At 43.2% G+C, this 23,144-nt stretch overlaps 1 protein-coding gene across 1 annotated transcript in view; it reads right to left on the minus strand.

Annotated features, from left to right (window-relative positions):
- Positions 1 to 23,144, minus strand: part of dnah5 (dynein, axonemal, heavy chain 5) — a 251,509-nt gene that overhangs the window by 136,665 nt on the left and 91,700 nt on the right. The window contains exon 61 of the mRNA XM_062062242.1: positions 10,521 to 10,674. Coding sequence (XP_061918226.1) covers positions 10,521 to 10,674 — 154 coding nt within the window. The remainder of the gene's footprint in view (positions 1 to 10,520; positions 10,675 to 23,144) is intronic.

A 23,144-nucleotide genomic window follows, 5' to 3' on the forward strand; every position in this document is an offset into this window, starting at 1 on the left:
ACTCTGATCATTCATCACTCACCTCCCATGAACCCAGAGAACCTTGGGGACCTGACAAAAACATTTAAAATTTTACATTTTCCGGAGCGGTCTTGGTGGTTTGAAATGGGCCGTGTTCAAAACGCCTTTTACCATGTAAAAAAACAGCAGCCTCCATATTTTCACCGCAAGATTTCTGATAATACTGTGTTAACGCAGTCACATTTTCCTCAGGCACCTTCACTACGTCAATACGGTAGTTACACGGAGGTGGCGGAGTTAAACACAAAAGCATCATGGGATACAGAGGCACTGCGGTTGATGCGGGGTGGAGGACTCCGCCGCCTTTTGGAGAGATCCCTGGTCTGCGTTGGCGCACTGTTCAAAACTTGTGTAGAAAAGCTTTCTGCCATAGTTGAGACACGATTTACAGCAGTTTGAGAAACACCATAAACTGCCCCTTTAGCAGTTTTATGTTTTGTATTTTGTCTCCTTACCGTACTGAAAAGTAACTGAACTGTGGCTTCTATATCGAGGTACGTACCAAAGCATGAGGATGCAGTACCATTGCACCCTGAGTAGTACCGTAATTTCCGGACTATAAACTGTAACTTTTTTTCAGGGCTTTGAAACATGTGCTTTATATAATGCTGCGGCTAATTTACAGATTTTTCAGGGTTCTCGAGCTTCACATACCACCAATAATTTAGGCCTCATCACACCAATGAAATTTGCAATTAGGTCATCGTGGACCAATTAAATTGTTTATATTAAATCAAACGCACTCACAATTTTTCAGTCAGCCATTTAGCACGTTATGCATTTGTCTTCGTCATGGACAAGACAATAAAATGCACACGATGCAGCCCCAAAGCCGAAGATGATCAAACCAGCCATCAAAAAAGGAAACAGTCACCCTACGGAACAGAGATCCTCCACCACTAACAGGGCCCGAAAGGTCGGACAATTGCACTCTGAAAAAAACGACTTCAACAATTTGTCGAGCGCAGGAAGAGTAGAAGGACGAAGACCCCACTCACTGACCTCTCTGGTAGGCTAATGTATGCTATGTTACAGCTATTGCTTTTTGTTAAATTTGTGAATGAACACAAACGCCTGTGTAAATATTTCATGTTTCAGTGTGTACACTCATAGAGGTCGGGTCCAGTGTGAGCTGGGCGGCAGCCGAAGGCAGGGCACTTGGCGGTCCGATCCTCAGCGCTCTGGAACCAGTTCTCTCGAGAGGGGCTCTTCCACTCTGGCGTTGCACGCAGTGAGAGGCGACGGGCTGGGGTGGCAATCCTTGTTGGCCCACAGCTCAAAGCCTGCATGTTGGACTTTAACCCAGTAGACGAGAGGGTAGCTTCCCTTCGCCTTCGTTTGGGGGGCTGGGTCCTGACTGTTGTTTGTGCGTACTCACCAAACAGCAGTTCGGAGTACCCACCCTTTCGAGGGAGTACTGAAGAGTGCTCCCTCAGGTGATTCCCTTGTTCTGCTGGGTGACTTCGACGGTCATATTGGCAACGACAGTAAAACCTGGAGAGGCGTGATTGGGAAGAACGGCTGCCCGGATCTGAACTCGAGCGGTGTTTTGTTATTGGATTTTTGTGCTTGTCACAGATTGTCCATAACAAACACCATGTTCAAACATAAGGGTGTCCATATGTGCACTTGGCATCAGGACAACCTAGGCCGCAGTTGCATCGACTTTGTTGTTGTGTCATCGGATTTGCAGTCTCATGTTTTGGACACTCGGGTGAAAAGAGGGGTGGAACTTTCTACCGATCACCACTAGGTGAAGAGTTGGCTCCAATGGTGAGGGAGGATGCCGGAAAGACCTGGCAGGCCCAAACGCATTGTGAGGGTCTGCTGGGAATGTCTAGCAATGTCAACACATTTTTTATTATGAGGATGGTGTGCTGCTGACCTCGACTGCGGATGTTAAGGATCGGTGGAGGGAATACTTCGAAGACCTCCTCAATCCCACCTACACATGTTCCTATGAGGAAGCAGTGCCTGGGGAATCTGTGGTGGGCTCTCCTATTTCTGGGGCTGAGGTTGCTGAGTTGGTTAAAAAGCTCCTTGGTGGCAAGGCCCAGGGCTGGATGAAATTGGCCTAGAGTTATTTGAGGCTTTGGATGCTGTGAGGCTGTCTTGGTTGGCAAGACTCTGCAACATTGCGTGGATATCGGGGGTGGTACCTCTGGATTGGCAGACCGGGGTGGTGGTTCATCTCTTTAGGAAGGGGAACGGGAGGGTGTCTTCCAACTATCGTGGGATCAAACTCCTCAGCCTTCCCGGTAAGGTCTGTGTAAGGTGTGATCCTGATGGCTTCATCTAGCCGGGATCTTCAGCTCTCATTGGACAACCAAGTGTGAAGTGACTGGGATGAGAATCGGCACCTCTAAGTCCATGGTTTCTCAACCGGAAAAGGGTGGAGTGCCATCTCCGGGTTGGGAAAGAGATCTTGCCCCAAGTATTGTTCACGAGTGAGGGACGAGTGGATCATGAGATCGACAGGTGGATCGGTGCGGCGTCTTTAGTAATGCTGACACTGTATCGATCCGTTGTGGTAAAGATGGAGCTGAGCCGGAAGGAAAATCTCTCAATTTACCAGTCGATCTACATTCCCATCCTCACCTATGGTCATGAGCTTTTGGTTATGACCGAAAGGACAAAATCACGGGTACGAGCTGCCAGCGGAGCTCTCCTTTAGAGATAGGGTGAGAAGCTCTGTCATCTGGGAGGAGCTCAAAGTCATATGAGGTGGTTCGGGCATATGGACAAGATGCCACCCGGACGCCTCCCTGGAGACGTGTTTAGAGCACGTCCGACCGGTAGGCGGCCACGGGGAAGACCCAGGACACGTTGGGAAGGCTATGTCTCCCGGCTGGCCTGGGAGCGCCTCGGGATCCCCTGGGAGGAGCTGGACAAAGTGGCTGGGGAGAGGGAAGTCTGGGCTTTAGAGATGCGCGGATAGGCAATTATTTCATCCGCATCCCAAAAGTCGTCATCCACCCGCCATCCAACCGAACTAACATTTTATCAAAACCACAACCGCCCGCCACCCGCCCGTTGTTATATATATAATATAGACATGGGATCGCACCCTAATAGCACTAATTAGGGCATGCTGTGATGGTACTGTCTTTATCACCCTCTACAACATGTACAGACAGCATGACAGTCCAGTCACATGTTGTGTGCGGCTTCTGCTTGCACATGTAAGTGACAGCAAGGCATACCTGGTCCACAGCCGTACAGGTTACACTGACGGTGACCGTATAAAAAAACGTTAACACTCTTATTATGTGCCACACTGTGAACCCACACCAAACAAGAATGACAAACACATTTCGGGAGAACATCCGCACCGTGAGACAACATAAACACAACAGAACAAATACCAAGAACACCTTGCAGTCCTAACTCTTCCTGGCTGAAATATACACCCCCGCTACCACCAAACCCCGCCCCCCTACACTGCGCCCCCACACATCAAACCCCCACCCCCCCCCCCCACCCCCACCCTCCGTGCGTCGGTTGAGGTGGGCGGGGTTTGGTGGTAGCGGGGGTGTATATTTCAGCCAGGAAGAGTTAGGACTGCAAGGTGTTCTGGGTATTTGTTCTGTTGTGTTTATGTTGTCTCACGGTGCGGATGTTCTCCCGAAATGTGTTTGTCATTCTTGTTTGGTGTGGGTTCACAGTGTGGCACATATTAAGAGTGTTAAAGTTGTTTTATACGGCTACCGTCAGTGTAACCTGTATGGCTGTGGACCAGGTAAGCATTGCTGTCACTTAACTCACGTGGGCAAGTAGAAGCCGCACACAACATGTGACTGGGCTAGCACGCTGGCTGTACATGTTGTAGAGGGTGATAAAGGCAGTACCAACACGGCATGCCCTTATTATTGTTGATTGGGTGAAAATCAGCAGACATTCGAGAGAATTGGTTCAACCGCCACCCGCCCGAATCTATTTAAAATCTATTTTTTTCCTCATGCATCCGCCCGACCCGCGGATTATCCGCGGACTCCGCGGTTGTGTCCGCAAACCGCGCATCTCTACTGGGCTTCTCTACTTATGCTACTGTCCCCGTAACCCGACCTTGGATAAGCGGGAAGAAAATGGATGGATGGATGGATGTGTACACCTGCAGCTTATAGACTTGTGTGGCCAATACACTGTATGTACAAAATACAATTAATTCAACAATTACATGGGTTTGTCTTATATTAAGGTGAGCTCCATAGCCCGGGAATCATGGTAATACAGTAGATAGCCATTCTGATGTGTCACTGAAATGTAAAGAAAGCACACAGTATGATTCTCAATTAGATCGTTGTCCCTTTGTTTCGAATTGACTTCACCTGCTGTCTCCTACTGTTACACATTGTCTTTGTCCACATTCAACCAAATATATGGTGTCTTGCATTTTAACAGCTTCTCCCTACACCACTCACTAATGAGAGACGTGTGTGTGTGTGAGTGTGTGTGTGTGTGTGTGTGTGTGTGTGTGTGTGTGTGTGTGTGTGTGTGTGTGTGTGTGTGTGTGTGTGTGTGTGTGTGTGTGTGTCATCTCACATGCCAACTGCTATCCAACCACTACGTAAACGACAAGCTCACAGCAGTCTTGTTCTCCTCTTTGCTTCTCAGAACTATCACCTCTGTCACTTTCTCTCACATTCACTTCACATCCCAATAAATTATCTTTTCTTGCTGTCGTAGCTTCAGATAACAGCAACACGCACACACACACACACTGGCTCCCATCTCAATTTAGCTTTCCCAGTAAAGCAGCTGCTGCTGAATTTGCCAGTACATTTAAATGTATTCAGAGGAAAAGAAGCAAATACAGATTAGGGACAGACATTGAGAATTAGCCTTGGTGAACATGTTGTAGTATATAACATGTGCTCATGAAACATACTTGTCCTTGTAAAATAAACCCAATGAGGTAAGGACAAAGAATAGACAGAAATTAATGAGAGGAAACAAGCAAAGGTCACGTCACTTGCCGTCACGGCATATAAGAATGTAAGATTATCTATAGTATGTTTCCAGATGTAAGTGAATTCAGAAACCTAAAAACATTTAATGCTTCATTGACAACTCTCTATTCACCAGAGGAGCTTTGGATTTCACAGGAATACACAACTTAGAGAAACTGCTAAAAGGGTAGAGGAGAACTTGTTTCAATCATATTCATTTAAATAAGAAAAATCAAAAAAGAAGAGAATCATAGAGGCATGATGCAAAGTCTAAAAGGTTTATTAAATCATTTTGTCCATAGAGGACCATATTAAATCCGGTGCAAGGGTTGGCATAGGGATGGCTACAAAATTTGCTTTAAGTTCACAGATTTCATGTAAAATCTAACAATGTCTAATGTCGATATCGTTGCTGCACGTGACGTCACGTTCGGACTCAGTGCAGACTCAGCTGGACTGCCTCTATGTAAAGTTAAAATTTCCCATGCCAACAAAGTAAGACGAAGGCACTCAAAAGTACAGTAAGGCTCCACTTTTTAAAATGTGCCAGCTCGATGCTAATTTACATGGATTTTGCCATAGACATGCTAAAGATTAGCATAAGCGATTTTCCATGGCGATCTCAAAAACTGTACAGTATTACAGTACAGTACTTGCAAACTGTTAAAGTTTAAAAAGAAAAATACATTCGAACACACACAAAATTTAAAAAAAAATGGTACCTGTGCGTACTGGTATCGATTCCCACTTACCAGTAATTGGTTTTGTATCGATTAAAATGTAAAAGGTATCCATCCCGAGGTGGGCAGCCACATTAGAAAATTGAAAGCTTTAAACAGCTCATCATCCAAAGATGAGAGGAAAAGACAGAAAAAGAAAATAGTATAGAGTGTGTCAATGGGAATGGAAAAGGGAGAACCTGATGATGTGAAGTGGATGAAAGCTAAAGTAACCATTACAGAGGTAGGTGGAATATGAAGTTTAGTGGGTGAAGTATATAAAGTATAGAGTAGGTAAAGTGCTAAGGAAATTATTTGGTTGCTTTCAAAAACCTGAAAATGTTGGAAGCACTAGTGCTGGGTACTGCATCAGACAAATGTGCTAACTGAAGTACTTGACCTTAAAGCTACTTGCTGCTGCTTTTACTGTCGCTGAAGTAAATCAATTTAGTACTTGGAACTGAAGAAGCCGCAAACCCTTGAAGTCCTTACAGAGCCTCGTTTGTATGTTCCCAGAACCAACATTTTACTATGAAAAATCACTAGAAAATAGTACAAGTAGTTATGGACTATTTTTGTTGGGTTGTTCCTACCGCCCGAATGCAGCTGAGATAGGCTCCAGCACCCCCCGCGGCCCCGAAAGGGACAAGCGGTAGAAAATGGATGGATGTTTCCAGCTGGACTATTTTACTGTAACATGAGTGTCAGTGTGCCCATTCAAGCCTTTCCATTTCCTTTTCACGCAGAAAAGAGGCAGACAAATATTTACATTAACAAGCAGTGTATTGGCTAATAATGCTTCACAATATTTTTTTTGTTTATAAAAGCATTTTTTAAGCAAATTCCTACAATAATCGTATATTCATATTAATTTGGAGTATTTCTTGTATATTTCTTGTTCAAAATCATATTATGTTTACCTGCAAACAGCCGCCATGCCATCAGACTGCATTAACAATTTTAACAGTTTGAAATGTTACTAGATTCTTGTGGGAAATGTACTTTTTCATGCTATTTGAGATAAAGAGGCAATGCTCAGAGCTTGTGCAAACAACATGTTTTTAATACACTGTGTGCTCAGGATTCCTATTGCAATTACAGAAATAAAATTTCACACCCGAGTGGAATACATGCCAGCTGTCAGACAAAACAAGTATAATTGAGGCTTTAGTTGATGTTTTTGGATGATGTGCATATGAGCATCCAATCCTGTGCTGTGAGGAAAGCAACATCATTTCAGACTCCTTGTCATAATGACATGTTTGTGTTGCTCTAAAAGTACCAGTGTCGACTTTTTTTTAAGTGTCAAACAAGAGAAACCATTGATACCAAAATTTTAGCGCTTAAGGAATACTAAATTGTGTGTGCGTAAGTATGTCGCCTTTTGGCATGTACTCACAATAATAAATATTGTGTGCATTATATACTAATATATATTTGATACATCCATCCATCCATCCATTTTCTACCACTTGTCCCTCTTGGGGTAGTGGGGATATTTTATACAATATTATATCATTTTATTATACATTTATAAATCAGCTAAATGACAACAATAACATCCAGGCCATTAACAACTTTGCCCTACCAGCAATGGCAGCATTGACACTGGAACAGATGCAGACCACTGATATCCAGACAAGAAATCTCCTTACAATGAATGGAGGTTTCCACCCTAAGTCCAGCACACCCAGCGGGCACAAGACATTGAAACCATGTCGAACATACATAAATGTCCTTTAGCATTAATCATTGAAACAATGTTGCAAACTAATTGTATTTGCAGTGTTGAAGGCACATTGTACTGCTATGTTGAAACAATATTATAAATATGTATTTTATGTACGGTGACTATTTAGACATGGACATCTATAAAGTGTGTGAATGTATATATGTAATAGACAATAAATACATGTATATATTTATATATATATATATATATATATATATATATATATATATATATATATATATATATATATATATATATATATATATATATATATATATATATATATATATATATATATATACACACACACACACTAGTGAGTGTCACAGGCATGTATGGGAGGAAACAACAGGCCTCCAGGAATACATCAAAAAGATGGACCCCAGGGCCCCAGGACCTGTTAAGTCAATTCCCTAGGCAACAGAAGCCCAGTCAGGAGCAGGATCCAGAAGGGTTGTCATGGCCCTTGCATGGCATGCACCACCAAAAAATTTAAGAAGTGGCTGACATCGAGAAAACATAGTGGTTAGAAAAGGCTGGACTAAAGGTCAGCACAGAGGCACTAATTATGGCAGGACAAGAACAGTCCCTAAACAGGAGATCAAACCAGGCCATGGTCTACCACATCAGTCAATGCATGCTGTGCAAAGAAACCCCAAAGACAGTACAGCACATAACAGCAGGGTTTAAGATGCATACATGGGCAACATAGAGTGTCGTAACCAGGTAGCAGGCATAGTGTACCGGAACATCTGTAAGAAATATGGACTAGAGGTCCCAGGATCAAAATGACAGATATTAACAAAGGTACCGTAGATGAGAACAACTAGGCCAAAATTATGTGGCACTTCCAGAATCAGACAGACAAAACGGTGATGACAAACCAGCCTGACATAGGAGTGATGGATTAACATCAAAATAGAGATGTAACGGTAAATGGTATAATGACAAACCACGGTAAAATTCTAGAAGGTTAGGAATACCGTTTAAATTTGTAATTACCAAAAAACTGTCATTTATCAATGTATTTTAGGAAACACTGCATACTTCCTGAAAACAGAGCCGCAACAGCGCTGGCGTATGCGCAATAGCGCCGTTTGACTTTAAAAAACATGGCGGCAACAAAGACCTTGTTGCAGATATTCTCCCTTCGGGTAAACATAGCCGATCGCTTCATTTAACTTAATTTCCATCGCTTCATTTCCTTGGAGTCTCAGCGTGTGTTTAAGAGTGCACTGGTGTTATTAGATGGCAACAGGTGGGGACAATATAGGAGACAGACGCATTTGTCCCACACAAAAAGCATACAGCGGGAGAAAAATATTTGATGTTGCTCGTATTTTCTCAACACAACGTCCTTCACTCAGCTGCTGTGACTGAGAGTTACCATGCAGCAGGCGACATTGGGAACGTTGCCGCAACTTGTTTCTAAAGTCTTGCCATTTGTTTACTGGGATGGTCACATGCTTACTTTGTTAGTGTTCCAATAACATCAATACTAGCTAAAATGTTTTGTCATCTCATTGAATTGAACGCAGGCTGTGAAGTGTGAACACACTGAGTTGTCAGTGAGGCACAAAGATTGTGTATCAAATGTAAGAGGTAGCACTCTTGTTTATTTTTGTTGGTCAAACTGTTGCACTGAACCACAAACAAGTTAAAAGTTTATTAGACTTCATCTTTGTTAGCCAGAGTGCTTTGTGTTTTATATTGATGTCAAAAAGTAAACACCATGTTTTTACATTACTTGTGGGGTTTTTGTTTTTCATTTCACAAAGTAATTACTTTAAAAAGCATCAATGTGCCATAGCATTGTGTTGTAATATGGTATAAAGTTAATATGTATACAACATATTTCTAGTCAATCTCTTAAAGGATCTGTCCCGATACAGCATATACATTTACATACATTTAGTACATGTCAATGTACACAAAAAGTACATTAAAAAAAATACTTATATCAAAATATAAAAATAGAGAAAAATGCATCATGTAATGAGAAAAAGTTGACACGTTGATACTAGTAATGAACACAAACACAAATATTTGTTTTTAAATATATGAAAAACTATATCTACAGCCTTTTTTATTAGATATTACAAATTACATGATGGCGTCGCGTTCACACCCCACCCAATACTGTTTTACCTAACATAATGAATGAACGTGATCAATAACTGTGATTATAATATTGGTCAAAATAGTCTTGATTATTATTTTGGCAATGATCGTGCATGCCTATGTGTAAGATTAGAACTCATATATGAACACATTTTCTATCTATATAGACAAAAAATGCAGTTACGTCGTATGGCAATCAGGTACTATCTTGCAAAATGATTACATTTGTTTTTATTTGTTTATCTCTTATTTCCATAAGATGCTATCTTGCACCATGTTCACATTTATTTTGATTAATTTATGTTATTATTTGTTTCTGCAATATTGCTTTTGTTTATAATGCGTATTTTGCTTTCATATGCACATTCAGTTTCTTCTTGAGGTTCTTATCAAAAATATTTGTTCTACTTCAAAGGAAATCATTTTGAATATGTTGTTTGTTTTTGTTTTTTTAATAAAACTTGGTTGTCCAGGGTGTACACCGCCTTCCGCCCATGTGCAGCATGAGATAGGCTCCAGCAACCCCCGCGACCCCAAACGGAACAAGTGGTAGAAAATGGATGGATGGATGGGGTTAAAAGATTTCAGTCTAAGTAGTTTTTGAAAATTGAGGCCAGGCTGTATTCAAGCTTGAAAGATACCGCCGTGTTTTTTTTAAAATAAACAAATGTGCACTACTAGGTCTATGGACAATTATATAGGCCTATGGGAAATGTAGCGTCTATCATCACGATAGTATATCACACTGGACTAGTCAGAATTTGGGGTTCAGTTGCAATGTTCTGTAATTTGGACGATTTAATGCTTCCAAGTTTGTAGAACCAATTTTGGGGAAGTCGTCTTTCTTTCCTTGCATGATTGTTTCTAAGACCAAATAAGCATCCATCTATCTAATAATGTCAAGCCCTGCCCTCTCTACAGTTATGATGGCGAGGCTGCAAGGAGAAAGCCATACCGTATTTTGACAAAACTCCTCACCTCTCCAGACGACAGAACGTTATTCATGTATTCAAGGAAGGACTCTTCTTTGATTTCGTTGTCGGTGAAGATGAAGCTGATGTCTTTGCCGAGCAAGCCCGCTGTCCTGTACAAACATTTTAGGTCCTCCATCAAGTTGGTTGTGTTGTAGGAGCTGAAAAAGAAACATATGGAAGTTGTTCAGGCCAAGAATAACTTAGAGCAGAGATTCTCAAACTGTGGTACTGGTACCACTAGTGGTACACGAGCTGCATCTAGTGGTACGCCAACGAATCACTTAAGTCATTAGTGTTTTTATTTTTAAATATTCACACACACTACAACTGTTAAAACTCTGTGTAATGTTACAGTATTACATATACTTGTTAAATAAAACCTCTCCCTTGTTTTTATTAAATACTTGTGCCTACTATGCCACTGTATTTTAATGTTGGTCATTATGGTGGTACTTGGAGAGCCAGGTGTGTTCTGAGGCGGTACTTGGTGAAAAAGGTTTGAGAACCACTGACTTAAAGCACAAAGCGAAAATGATAGTAAAGTGGTGTGCGTGTGCTTGAGCATATACTGTATAAAGTGTGATGCAAATTATGTTGGAGCTGGGCATGATGTACTAAAAATGTGTGAATATAGATAAGGCTAGAAACAGGGCTATGCAATATTAATGTTTTGTATTTCCTTTTGAGAACCGTTAAGAAATAGGATTCTGGAGCAAAAATCCGGGTGCTGTGTATAATAAAATTAATTACATATAGAATGTTCTGCTTGCCTGCATTTTGTACATCCCTACATCTGCTGGTGTGAGTCTGAATGAGAGATTCACTGAACTGTAGTGCAGAGAGAGACAAGTGCAACATCTAAACTCCTATCTTGCTGAGTGTATTGTACCATATGTCCCGGCCAGAAATCTGCTTAGTGATTCCGAGAGCCCAAAAAAAGTCTGCTGGCTTTAGAGCGTTTTACAAACGTATATTCGAGCTCCAGTAGTCTGGAATGCTCTACCGGTAACAGTTAGAGATGCCCCCTCATTTAAGTCCCATCTTAAAATGCATTTGCATACTCTAGAGCCATTTTTAGACCAGTTGATCTGCCGTCTCTCTTTTCTGCTCTGTGGAGAGGTTATCAGGTGACCACGGATCAGCCTCTACGGAGGAGACGCTAGCTGTTCAACTCCCACATTGAGGGGTTAGTGTGTCTGCCTCACAATACGAAGGTCCTGAGTTCAATCCCGGGCTCGGGATCTTTCTGTGTGGAGTTTGTATGTTCTCCCCGTGAATGCGTAGGTTCCCTCCGGGTACTCCGGTTTCATCCCACCTCCAAAGACATGCACCTGGGGATAGGTTGATTGGCAACACTAAATTGGCCCTAGTGTGTGAATGTGAGTGTGAATGTTGTCTGTCTATCTGTGTTGGCCCGAATGCAGCTGAGATAGGCTCCAGCGACCCCCCGCAACCCCGAAAGGGACAAGCGGTAGAAAATGGATGGATGGATGGATGGATAGGTTGAGTTTTTGCTTGCCCTGATGTGGGATCTGAGTTGTTGTGGCTTGTGCAGCCTTTTGAGACATTTGTGAATAAGGGCTATATAAGTAAACTTGATTGATTGATTGATAAAAATAGACAGGAATGTCGTGAGAGAAAACATGAAAAAGATGACTTTGGCAAAAAAAGTTGTTCGTACGGACACTCAGTGTGCAGGGAATGCAAGTTGAATCAAGGTTGCGCGTCAAAAAAGAGACACAGGTGGTTTAGCAGGTACATGGTGTGTGTGCGTGTGACAGGAATGATGAAAAAGCAGAGGAGAGAAGATTTGAAGGAAATGTATTGTCATTCCACTTCTCTCTGTGGGGACTAAAAGGAGGAACACAAGAATCCCTCATTAATTCCAAGTAGCCACAGTAAAATCTGCGAGGAAAACGAGAAAGAAAATCAGATTGAGACAAATGCACATGGGCACAGGGAAAGAAGAAAAAAAAACTTCAGGCAAGAAGTAGGCAGAAGTGGCACAGAACAATGAGGCAAAAAGCAGACAGCCGAGACAAATGACTCAGTTGGAGGAGGGGGGACTCCACTCGAACTGCAATGAAAAGAAAATGTCTTACAGGAGACAATAAAATTGTTCCATAGAGAAAGCTCAGTTGAAGCAGGAACAAGGCTTGGACGACTTTCGGCGAAAAAAATTCACATCAGTTGTCTTCAGATTTTCATTGCTGTACTGAATCTATGGCAGGATGCATCTTCAATTGTGTTGTCACATCAAACAAACAAAACTGAATTGTTGCACTTTGGTCGCTTAAAACTAATTTAAACTGTTTTAATATATTTAATGAAATATTGTAAACTTAACAATTAAATAACTTTACAACTGTCTCCACTAGGTCTGCATTTATGCCACTGCCTATTTAAAGGCCTACTGAAAGCCACTACTACCGACCACGCAGTCTGATAGTTTATATATCAATGATGAAATCTTAACATTGCAACACATGCCAATACGGCCGGGTTAGATTAGTAAAGTGCAATTTAAAATTTCCCGCGAAATATCCTGCTAAAAACGTCTCGGTATGACGTTTGCGCGTGACGTCACGGATTGTAGCGGACATTTTGCGACACCATTGTTGCCAGCTATTAAGTCGTCTGTTTTCATCGCAAAATTCCACAGTATTCTGGACATCTGTGTTGGTGAATCTTTTGCAATTAGATTAATGAACAATGAAGACAGCAAAGAAGAAAGCTGTAGGTGGGAAGCGGTGTATTAGCGGCCGGCTGCAGCAACACAAACACGTAGCCGGTGTTTTATTGTTTACATTCCCGAAATATGACAGTCAAGCTTTACCATTGGCCTGTGGAGAACTGGGACAACAGAGACTCTTAAAAGGAAGACTTTGAGTTGGATACGCGCTACCGTGAGTACGCAGCTGCGGCTTCCAAACATTTGATCGCTTGCCCGTACGTTCGTGCCGCTATGTGCATGTCACGTACGTAACTTTGGGGAAATATGTGCTGTATGAACTTTGCGGAGGTGAACGGTACTTTGGGCTGTGGGATTGAGTGTGTTGTGCAGGTGTTTGATTTGTATTGGCGGGTTATATGGACGGGAGGGGGGAGGTGTTTGTTATGCGGGATTAATTTGTGGTATATTAAATATATAAGCCTGGTTGTGTTGTGGCTAATAGAGTATATAGAAAACGGAAATGCTGATTATCGGTCCTGCTAGACACCAACATCTATTTAATAATACCACCTTAACATTTGACAACCAAACAATTAAACAAGGAGACTCGGTAAAGAATCTGGGTATTATCTTCGACCCAACTCTCTCGTTTGAGTCACACATTAAGAGTGTTACTAAAACGGCCTTCTTTCATCTCCGTAATATCGCTAAAATTCGTTCCATCTTGTCCACTAGCGACGCTGAGATCATTATTCATGCGTTCGTTACGTCTCGTCTCGATTACTGTAACGTATTATTTTCGGGCCTCCCTATGTCTAGCATTAAAAGATTACAGTTGGTACAAAATGCGGCTGCAAGGCTTTTGACAAAAACAAGAAAGTTTGATCATATTACTGTGACGATCGGTCACTTCCTTTCTGTTTGTCTCCTTGGTTTTTGTATTACTTCCGGTCAGTGCTCTTATTTTGTTAAATTTCCTGTTCCGCGGAGCACTGTTTTCTCTTCACCTGCCGTTGATTGGCAGCCGGTCCACACCTGCTGCCAATCAGCATATGTCTATTTATGTTTTCTCTCGAGCACTCTTCAGTGCTCGATGATAAACTCTTTATGTTTGGAACTGTTGTATGCAAGACTGCTACATTTCTCTGTTGATGATAATTAAAATCATCTTACCTGCACATCCTCCTCCTGGTTCTTGCATCTTGGGGACACACAAACAGCAGCCATGCGAGTTCCTAACAGTATCATCGAGCCAGAATGCTGTGTCCTCGCGAGAACCCCTGTCGGCGACGCACAGCCGACGTTCTGGACCGCACAATTCATAGAGGACTTGAAAGCCAGGTTTGTGCGGTCCCAGCCCACAGCAGGCTCGGACCTTCTCCCTCCGCCTCGACCGCCGGCTCCGGCTCTCCGACCGGCGCGGCCACCGCCGCCTTCCCTCCTCCCGGCTAGGCCGCCGGCTCCGGCTCTCCGACCGGCGCGGCCACCGCCGCCTTCCCTCCTCCCGGCTAGGCCGCCGGCTCGGGCTCTCCGACCGGCGCGGCCACCGCCGCCATCTTCCCCGTCGCCTGCTGTGTGTCCTGTCCCGGCTCCACGGCAATCGCCTGTGCCGGCGCGTCGACCTCCGGTTCCCACACCGCGTCGCACGCCGGTCGCAGCCCCGCGTCTTACGCCGGTCGCGGCGCCACAACGACCAACACCGGCTGAGCGCCCAGCACCCGGTGGGCGCCCAGCAGCTGCACCACGGCTGCTATCCCTTCCAGCACCCGCTCGTCCTGCCAGTCCGGCGAAGGCTCCAGTGGAGCCTTCCATGATGTCCCTCCTGGCCTCCTGCTGGGACTCGGCGAGGGACGTGTCTTTTTCCCTCCTCCTGGCCCCCTACCACCCGTCCCTGGTTTTCGCACCGGGGGACATCAACAACCCGGAACTCCTTCTCCCTGAGGTGGACGGCGTCTGGCATCCGCCTACTGGAGGGGGGGCTACTACCAGCAGCAGTGCAGCCAAGCACACGCCGCTGTCATCCCCGCCATCGTCTCCTCCCACGGAGACATCATCGCCGCCACCTTCATCTTCCCAGGCGCGCCTTCCCACGGCGCAGACATCTTCCGCGTCACCGGCGGGACACTGCACGGTGCCGCCATCGAAGACTCCTCCCATGGCGCTGTCGTCATCGTCGCCGCCGGCTGTGCGACCTCCTCCTCATCCGCCAAAGACGCGGCGGTGTTATGGACTTCCTCCGCGCTGTCTGCTGCGATCTGCAGAACCTGCGTGTGGACCTTTGCAGCTGTTGGTGCTCAGGTACCACGCGCTTCCGCCTCCTTGTCGGCCACTAATGTGGCCGTTCCGCGGTCGCCCACCTCGCCAGTGGCAGCGGCGTTCAACACGTCGCCGCCACCTGACGCTCCCTCGCTGGCTGCGAGGACATTTGGCCTGGCGACCCTCCACCAACTCCTCCCTCCACCCTCCCGTAATTTTTGGACTTTTTACATTATTGTTTCCAGGGAACATCTGGAATCTGTTCCTTGAGGGGGGGGTCCTGTGACGATCGGTCACTTCCTTTCTGTTTGTCTCCTTGGTTTTTGTATTACTTCCGGTCAGTGCTCTTATTTTGTTAAATTTCCTGTTCCGCGGAGCACTGTTTTCTCTTCACCTGCCGTTGATTGGCAGCCGGTCCACACCTGCTGCCAATCAGCATATGTCTATTTATGTTTTCTCTCGAGCACTCTTCAGTGCTCGATGATAAACTCTTTATGTTTGGAACTGTTGTATGCAAGACTGCTACATTTCTCTGTTGATGATAATTAAAATCATCTTACCTGCACATCCTCCTCCTGGTTCTTGCATCTTGGGGACACACAAACAGCAGCCATGCGAGTTCCTAACAATTACGCCTATACTGGCTCACTTGCACTGGCTTCCTGTGCACTTAAGATGCGACTTTAAGGTTTTACTACTTACGTATAAAATACTACACGGTCAAGCTCCTGCCTATCTTGCCGATTGTATTGTACCATATGTCCCGACAAGAAATCTGCTTTCAAAGAACTCCGGCTTATTAGTGATTCCCAGAGCCAAAAAAAAGTCTGCGGGCTATAGAGCGTTTTCTATTCGGGCTCCAGTACTCTGGAATGCCCTCCCGGTAACAGTTAGAGATGCTACCTCAGTAGAAGCATTTAAGTCCCATCTTAAAACTCATTTGTATAATCTAGCCTTTAAATAGACCCCCCCTTTTTAGACCAGTTGATCTGCTGTTTCTTTTCTTCTCTCCTCTTCTCCCCTGTCCCTTGCGAGGGGGAGTTGCACAGGTCCGGTGGCCATGGATGAAGTGCTGGCTGTCCAGAGCCGGGACCCCGGGTGGACCACTAGCCTGTGCATCGGTTGGGGACATCTCTGCGCTGCTGACCCGTCTCCGCTCGGGATGGTTTCCTGTTGGCCCCGCTGTGGACTGGACTCCCGCTGATGTGATGGATCCACTGTGGACTGGACTTTCACAATGTTATGTCAGACCCACTCGACATCCGTTGCTTTCGGTCTCCCCTAGAGGGGGGGGGGTTACCCACATATGCGGTCCTCTCCAAGGTTTCTCATAGTCATTCACCGACGTCCCACTGGGGTGAGTTTTTCCTTGCCCGTATGTGGGCTCTGTACCGAGGATGTCGTTGTGGCTTGTACAGCCCTTTGAGACACTTGTGATTTAGGGCTATATAAATAAACATTGATTGATTGATTGATTGATATATGTCTTATGTTTATTTACTGTTTTAGTCATTCCCAGCTGAATATCAGGTCCCATCTGCCTCTCACAGCATCTTCCCTATCTGAATTGCTTCCACTGCCCTCTAATTCTTCACTCTCACTATCCTCATCCACAAATCTTTCATCCTCGCTCAAATTAATGGGGTAATCGTCGCTTTCTCTGTCCGAATCGCTCTCGCTGCTGGTGGCCATGATTGTAAACAATGTGCAGATGTGAGGCGCTCCACAACATGTGACGTCACGCTACTTCCGGTACAGGCAAGGCTTTTTTATCAGCGACCAAAAGTTGCAAACTTTATCGTCGATGTTCTCTACTAAATTCTTTCAGCAAAAATATGGCAATATTGCGAAATGATCAAGTATGACACATAGAACGGACCTGCTATCCCCGTTTAAATAAGAAAATCTAATTTCAGTAGGCCTTTAATGTAAATCTAATATATTGTACTTGTTAGTTTAAAATAAAAGTAACCTACAAACACCCACAGGGGACTCCTAAGTGACGGTGTTATCACTGTATGCATGATACTTTTTAGGTTTTTGTGTTGTGTTTCTTGTGTTTGATGTTTCTTCTTGTCTAGCGCTATTATTTTTGGTCTGCTTTCTGTTTGGATTGTTGTGCAATGATTTTACCCCTGCCTGTGAGTGCTATACTCATCTGTTCCTGGTTGGTAATTAGGAGGGTTTATCTTTCAGTCTTACTTGTTAGATGAGGCTGGTTCGTTGACTCTTGAGGCTTTGTGCTGTGAGCACTTGCTATTTATTTGCTATTTCTACTTGGTGTTTTCCCTAAATAAAAAGGTACCTGTATAAGCCTGCATTCTGGGGTCACGAAGACTGCAACAATGCATTTTCGTGACAGGGGTGAGGTGTTTATTTTGTAACGAGGGGCGTCGAATTGGATGCGTAAGTGGGGAGGTTGTACAGGGGCCCCACGGACAGGGGGCGTCTGTGTGTAAATTTTAAGGATTTATTTCTGTAATTTAAACAAGATTTATAATTGTTTTTAAATGAAAACGTCATAAATGCTCATGTTACATAAAAACAGCAGTGAAAGTTCAATAATATTAATCACATTAAGAATGTCTAAGACTACCTATACCCCATATTAAAAATGTGAAAAAGGTTGCTCCATCTGGGGGTCGAAAGCCGACAGCATGTAAAGTAAAAATATATACATATATAGTCTATACATACAGTATATGTATATGTGTACATATTTATACATATTATATTAATATATTATATATTACATATTTGATACATTTTTACATACACACAATCAATCAAAGTGTATTTATATAGCCTTTAATCACAAGTGCCTCAATGTATATACAATATATATATATATATTTATACAGTTCTGAAGTATGTATACTTATATAGATATTAAATGCGTGTAATTTCATTGAATAAGCATCCAAATAAATTTGTTATCAAAATCACTACACTAACTTCAGTTGTTTTTTTATTATTATTATTATTTTTTCTATTTTTTTATTTATGTATTTATTTTTTATTTTATTTTTTTTTATAATGTCCTGCCCAGCTTCTCGGGCAAATCATATAGCAGATGTAGATGCCCATATCGGCTGTTCAGATTTACTTTACAAAAGAGAAGTGTAGGATACTTCTCTTGTTGCCTTACTTGTATTTTGACTTTATTAAATGTATTTATATTATCATTTGGTGCAGCCGGGCCGGAGCAGGAGGGGATAGAAAGAGAGAAAAAGGAAGATAGAGGGGGGAATTGTGGGGACAAGAGGGGGATTAGACAGAGAGACAAAAACAACAACAGCAAACACAACAACAACAACAACAACAGAGCAACATCAGCAAATACGACATGTACAAATATGATGGTAAAAGTAATAGCAAATAAGCAGTTAGCGAAAATAAAATAAAAAATACAGAAATGACAATGAGCATTATTACACTAAAAATGGAGCAATATGAATACCAATAGAAATAGTGCTATTGATAATAAACAATACCAATACTTTACCTTTATTATCAACAATACAATTGTTCAAATGCAACAATACATATACGTAATGATAACTTGAGATACGAAAGAATGCAGAAAAATAGAGGGGAAGAAAGAGAAGCAACCTACATTAACCTTGTAGATTGTTATAGTAACAATAGGTTAAGCTTTGTCAGTGTGCCATGTGTTATACCCAGTTTACCCTAGGGCAACAACGTTAATATATGTTTGATGAAACGGGATTATGTGCATGAGTGTATGTGTGCATATGTACTTGTATATGTACAGTATGTGTATATGTGTGCTTGTACAGTGAATGTATATGTACAGTATGTGTATATGTGTGTACAGCGAATGTATATGTACAGTATGTGTATACAGTATGTGTGTTTGAACAGTGAATGTATATGTACAGTATGTGTATATGTGTGTTTGTACAGTGAATGTATATGTACAGTATATGTATGTGTGTGTTTGTACAGTGAATGTATATGTGTAGTATGTGTATGTGTGTGTTTGTACAGTGAGTGTATATGCACAGTATGTGTATATGTATGTTTTTACAGTGAATGTATATGTACAGTATATGTATACAGTATGTTTGTATAATGAATGTGCGTGTGGATGTACGAACTTTGAGTGTGTAAATATGTACTGTATTTATTTGTATATGTATGTGGGAGCATAGGTACCTATGTATGTGTGTATGTATGTGTGTGAGTATATGTGAATTTGCATGTACAATACATTTGACTCCCAGTGTGTGCGGGAGCCAGAGTACGGCCCCAGCCTCCCCGAGAGCCCATCCTACAAACAGTAGGTGTGGTGCCCAGGGAACCAGGGGCCACCGCCCCCACGCAGCCAAGCCGGACAGCGACAGGAACCCCAGAGCCTGGCCCACCGCGCCGCCCACAAGGGCCAGCAGCAGGCCGCAGACAGACGCACCCGGCAGAGGACAAGGCACGAGAAAAGCAGGGGGCAGCCAGACCCCAAGCCAGCGAGAGACCACACCCCACACGGACAGAAAGGCGGGACGCCCCGCCCGAGGGGCCCGGAGACCCCCCGCAACCGGACGGGAAGACCGCCCCCGCCCCACCGGCAACAGGGCCCCCACGAGCCCCCCCCCCACCCCCGGAGAGCGCGGCGAGGCCAGCCCACGGCCACCCCACCCAAGCCGGCCGCCACAGGACCACCCAGCACGGGGCCACAGGAACCACCCACCCCACCCGCAGGGACCCCAACGATGGAGATGGAACAACCAGCAACCGCCCCGCCGAGTCCCCCCCTGAGGTAAGGGAATAAATAAATAAAATAAATAAATACATAATAATAATAATAATAATAATAATAATAATAATAATAATAATAATAATAATAATAATAATAATAATAATATTAATAAAATATATTTAAAAAAAATAAGAATAAATAAATAATTCAATCTATTTATTAAAAATAATAATAATAATAATAATAATTAAAAGAAGATCACAGACATGCTGACACACAAGGTCGCTACCCCAACAACTGGCCGACTCGCAGCACCTCGGAATACCCTGCAGCACCAAGCTACCACAGTAGACGCAGGGACCAGACCCAGCAGGCCCCAACCAAGACGGGCACCCGGAAGGGATGGACGGTGGGACCCAGGAGCTCCAGACACGCAGTCCGGATGCAGTAGCCTGAGGCGCTGACCCCCACCCGACAGGCAGGCCCAGAACGTACCCCCAGAAATATACATACATATATATATACATACACATAAACATACACATGTACACCTACACACACATACACATGCATACACATACACATATATATACATACATACATACATACATACACACACACACACATACACATACATATACACAGTTTGTCAGCCCCGACAACCACCACGCGCGCGCGCTGCCACCAGTCACAACATCAGCCACCCCCCTGCACCAGACCCAGCAGCCACGGGCGCCCACACCACAAACAAACGGCAGCAGAAACAGCAGCCACAACACCCCCAGACAGCCAGCACCACCCAATCAAATCAAAGCGATCAAAAAAAAACCGCGACCGGCAACCACACGCCAACAGGATCACAGAGACCAGCCAGCGCCAGCCCGCCAGCAAGCCCAAACGCCAACACGCAAACAAGAGACACCAACACCCCCCCCACCAAAAGACCCCACCACCCCAACCCAAACCCGCACGAACACACCACCGCCCAAACAACTGAGACACAGTATCCAGACCAGACACGGGCGCCGCGCCGCCACCACATCAAGTCGCCAACAGAGACCCCACAGCGCAAGGTCGGGCCACACGGGCACGGACCCCACCCAACAGGAAGCGAGACATGCGCGACGCCACACACAAATAAATAATAAGATTAAACAAAAATAATAATAATTTTTTAAAAATAATAATAATAATAAAATGAAATACAAATTAAATTAAAAATAACAAATACATATTGTTGTTTTTTTATTATTATTTATAACAACTATGTGTGCTGTCTCAGAGTGATCTGTGATTATGTTTACACAGCTATTTTTACACGTAATCTGCGATTGCAATGCTTCCAGTCTGCATATTAATTTGACCAAACATGTGAGAATACGGTACAATCTGCGGTAAAGCCATATTTTCAAGGGTAATTGTAAACACGCTGCTACATGCACGTGCGCGCACACACACACACACATAGGCAAGCATACACAAATACACACCTTACGACACTTTTTTTGCCACACAGCAGTGTGTTGATTGTGATGTAACAACAATCTTTTGTACCAAAATCAAACTTCAGTTTGCATTGAATAAAGCAAGCTATAACGGACACCTAACTTCAACTACGTTCACTTTAACACCCCCCTCACTCCCCACATCAGACACTGACGACAGTGCAATATGAAGTATAAACGATAAAACATTGAATATTAAGAGTATGTGAAAGTTAGACTCCAAACCTTGTTCCTTTCCCTAACGACCTACTTTTAGTTATTTAATTAGAAATGTGCCAAACCTCTGGAGAGAATTTTTGGCATATCACCCATAATGCTCTGTAATGGATTTATATATGTGTAATTTTAAATGATATGTACATGTTTTATTATTTCCACAAAGTTCAATGAGCAGGAGGTGTGCCATGTGCAACCGTGTATTGACATTATTTGTTGGTTACAGGTCATTTTCACCATGAGTGGGGAAAGTTGCTTGGATTAGGTCATATATATTGATGCTGTGCTCTAATTACTTTCTAATTAGATAAAACGTCATTGACCATCACTTCTGTTTTTGTCCACAAGAGGGTATCGATATGACCTCAACACCAGAGTCGTGTGTTGAGAGAGTGTGACAGGAACCATATTTGGTACAAAGGACGTGTGCGGCTGTGCCCGGAAGAATGCAATGGAGTCGTTTTGACGTTAGTTTTTCTGACTAAAAAACAAGAATATTAAGTCTAAATATAGTTCTAAATATACTCCAGCTCATAAACAACAATAGCATGCTTTTATTTTGTGAAATTTTGGGCATTTCTGAGGTATCATTTGATGCACTTCACTGATAAAAATCATGCAGTGTTTAGTGACCAGCGGCTCTCTACACGCACCCGCTGGCAAAATGTCCATCAGAAAATACGATCCAAAAAAAAACGTATTACCCTCATTTTGCCAAAATCCTCATTAGCTTTGGACCAACAATTACAGAGAAATTATGACTTTTGCGTGTAGTATGTCAACTGTGGTGTTTGCCTCCAATATATTGTTTGTAATCACTGCGCTATAAATGTCTGTGCTTTTATTTTTGCTTTTTTGAATAAGTCATGCTTTCCTTATTTCATGATTACCATATTACCTAGGATACTGAACTAATGCTGCTTTCTACTGCAATAGTTATTAGTTTTGTTTGGATTATTGGTGACACATGCAGAAAAGGTGCAATTTTTAAGCAAAGTTTTATCAGGCAAAGTGTATTAAAGGCCTACTGAAATGATTTTTTTTTACTTAAACGGGGATAGCAGATCTATTCTATGTGTCATACTTGATCATTTCGCGATATTGCCATATTTTTGCTGAAAGGATTTAGTATAGAACAACGACGATAAAGATCGCAACTTTTGGTATCTGATAAAAAAAAGGCTTGCCCCTACCGGAAGTAGCGTGACGTAGTCAGTTGAACATATACGCAAAGTTCCCTATTGTTTACAATGATGGCCG

This window comes from Entelurus aequoreus, linkage group LG11 (genome assembly GCF_033978785.1).
Source record: "Entelurus aequoreus isolate RoL-2023_Sb linkage group LG11, RoL_Eaeq_v1.1, whole genome shotgun sequence".
Classification (NCBI taxonomy): domain Eukaryota; kingdom Metazoa; phylum Chordata; class Actinopteri; order Syngnathiformes; family Syngnathidae; genus Entelurus; species Entelurus aequoreus.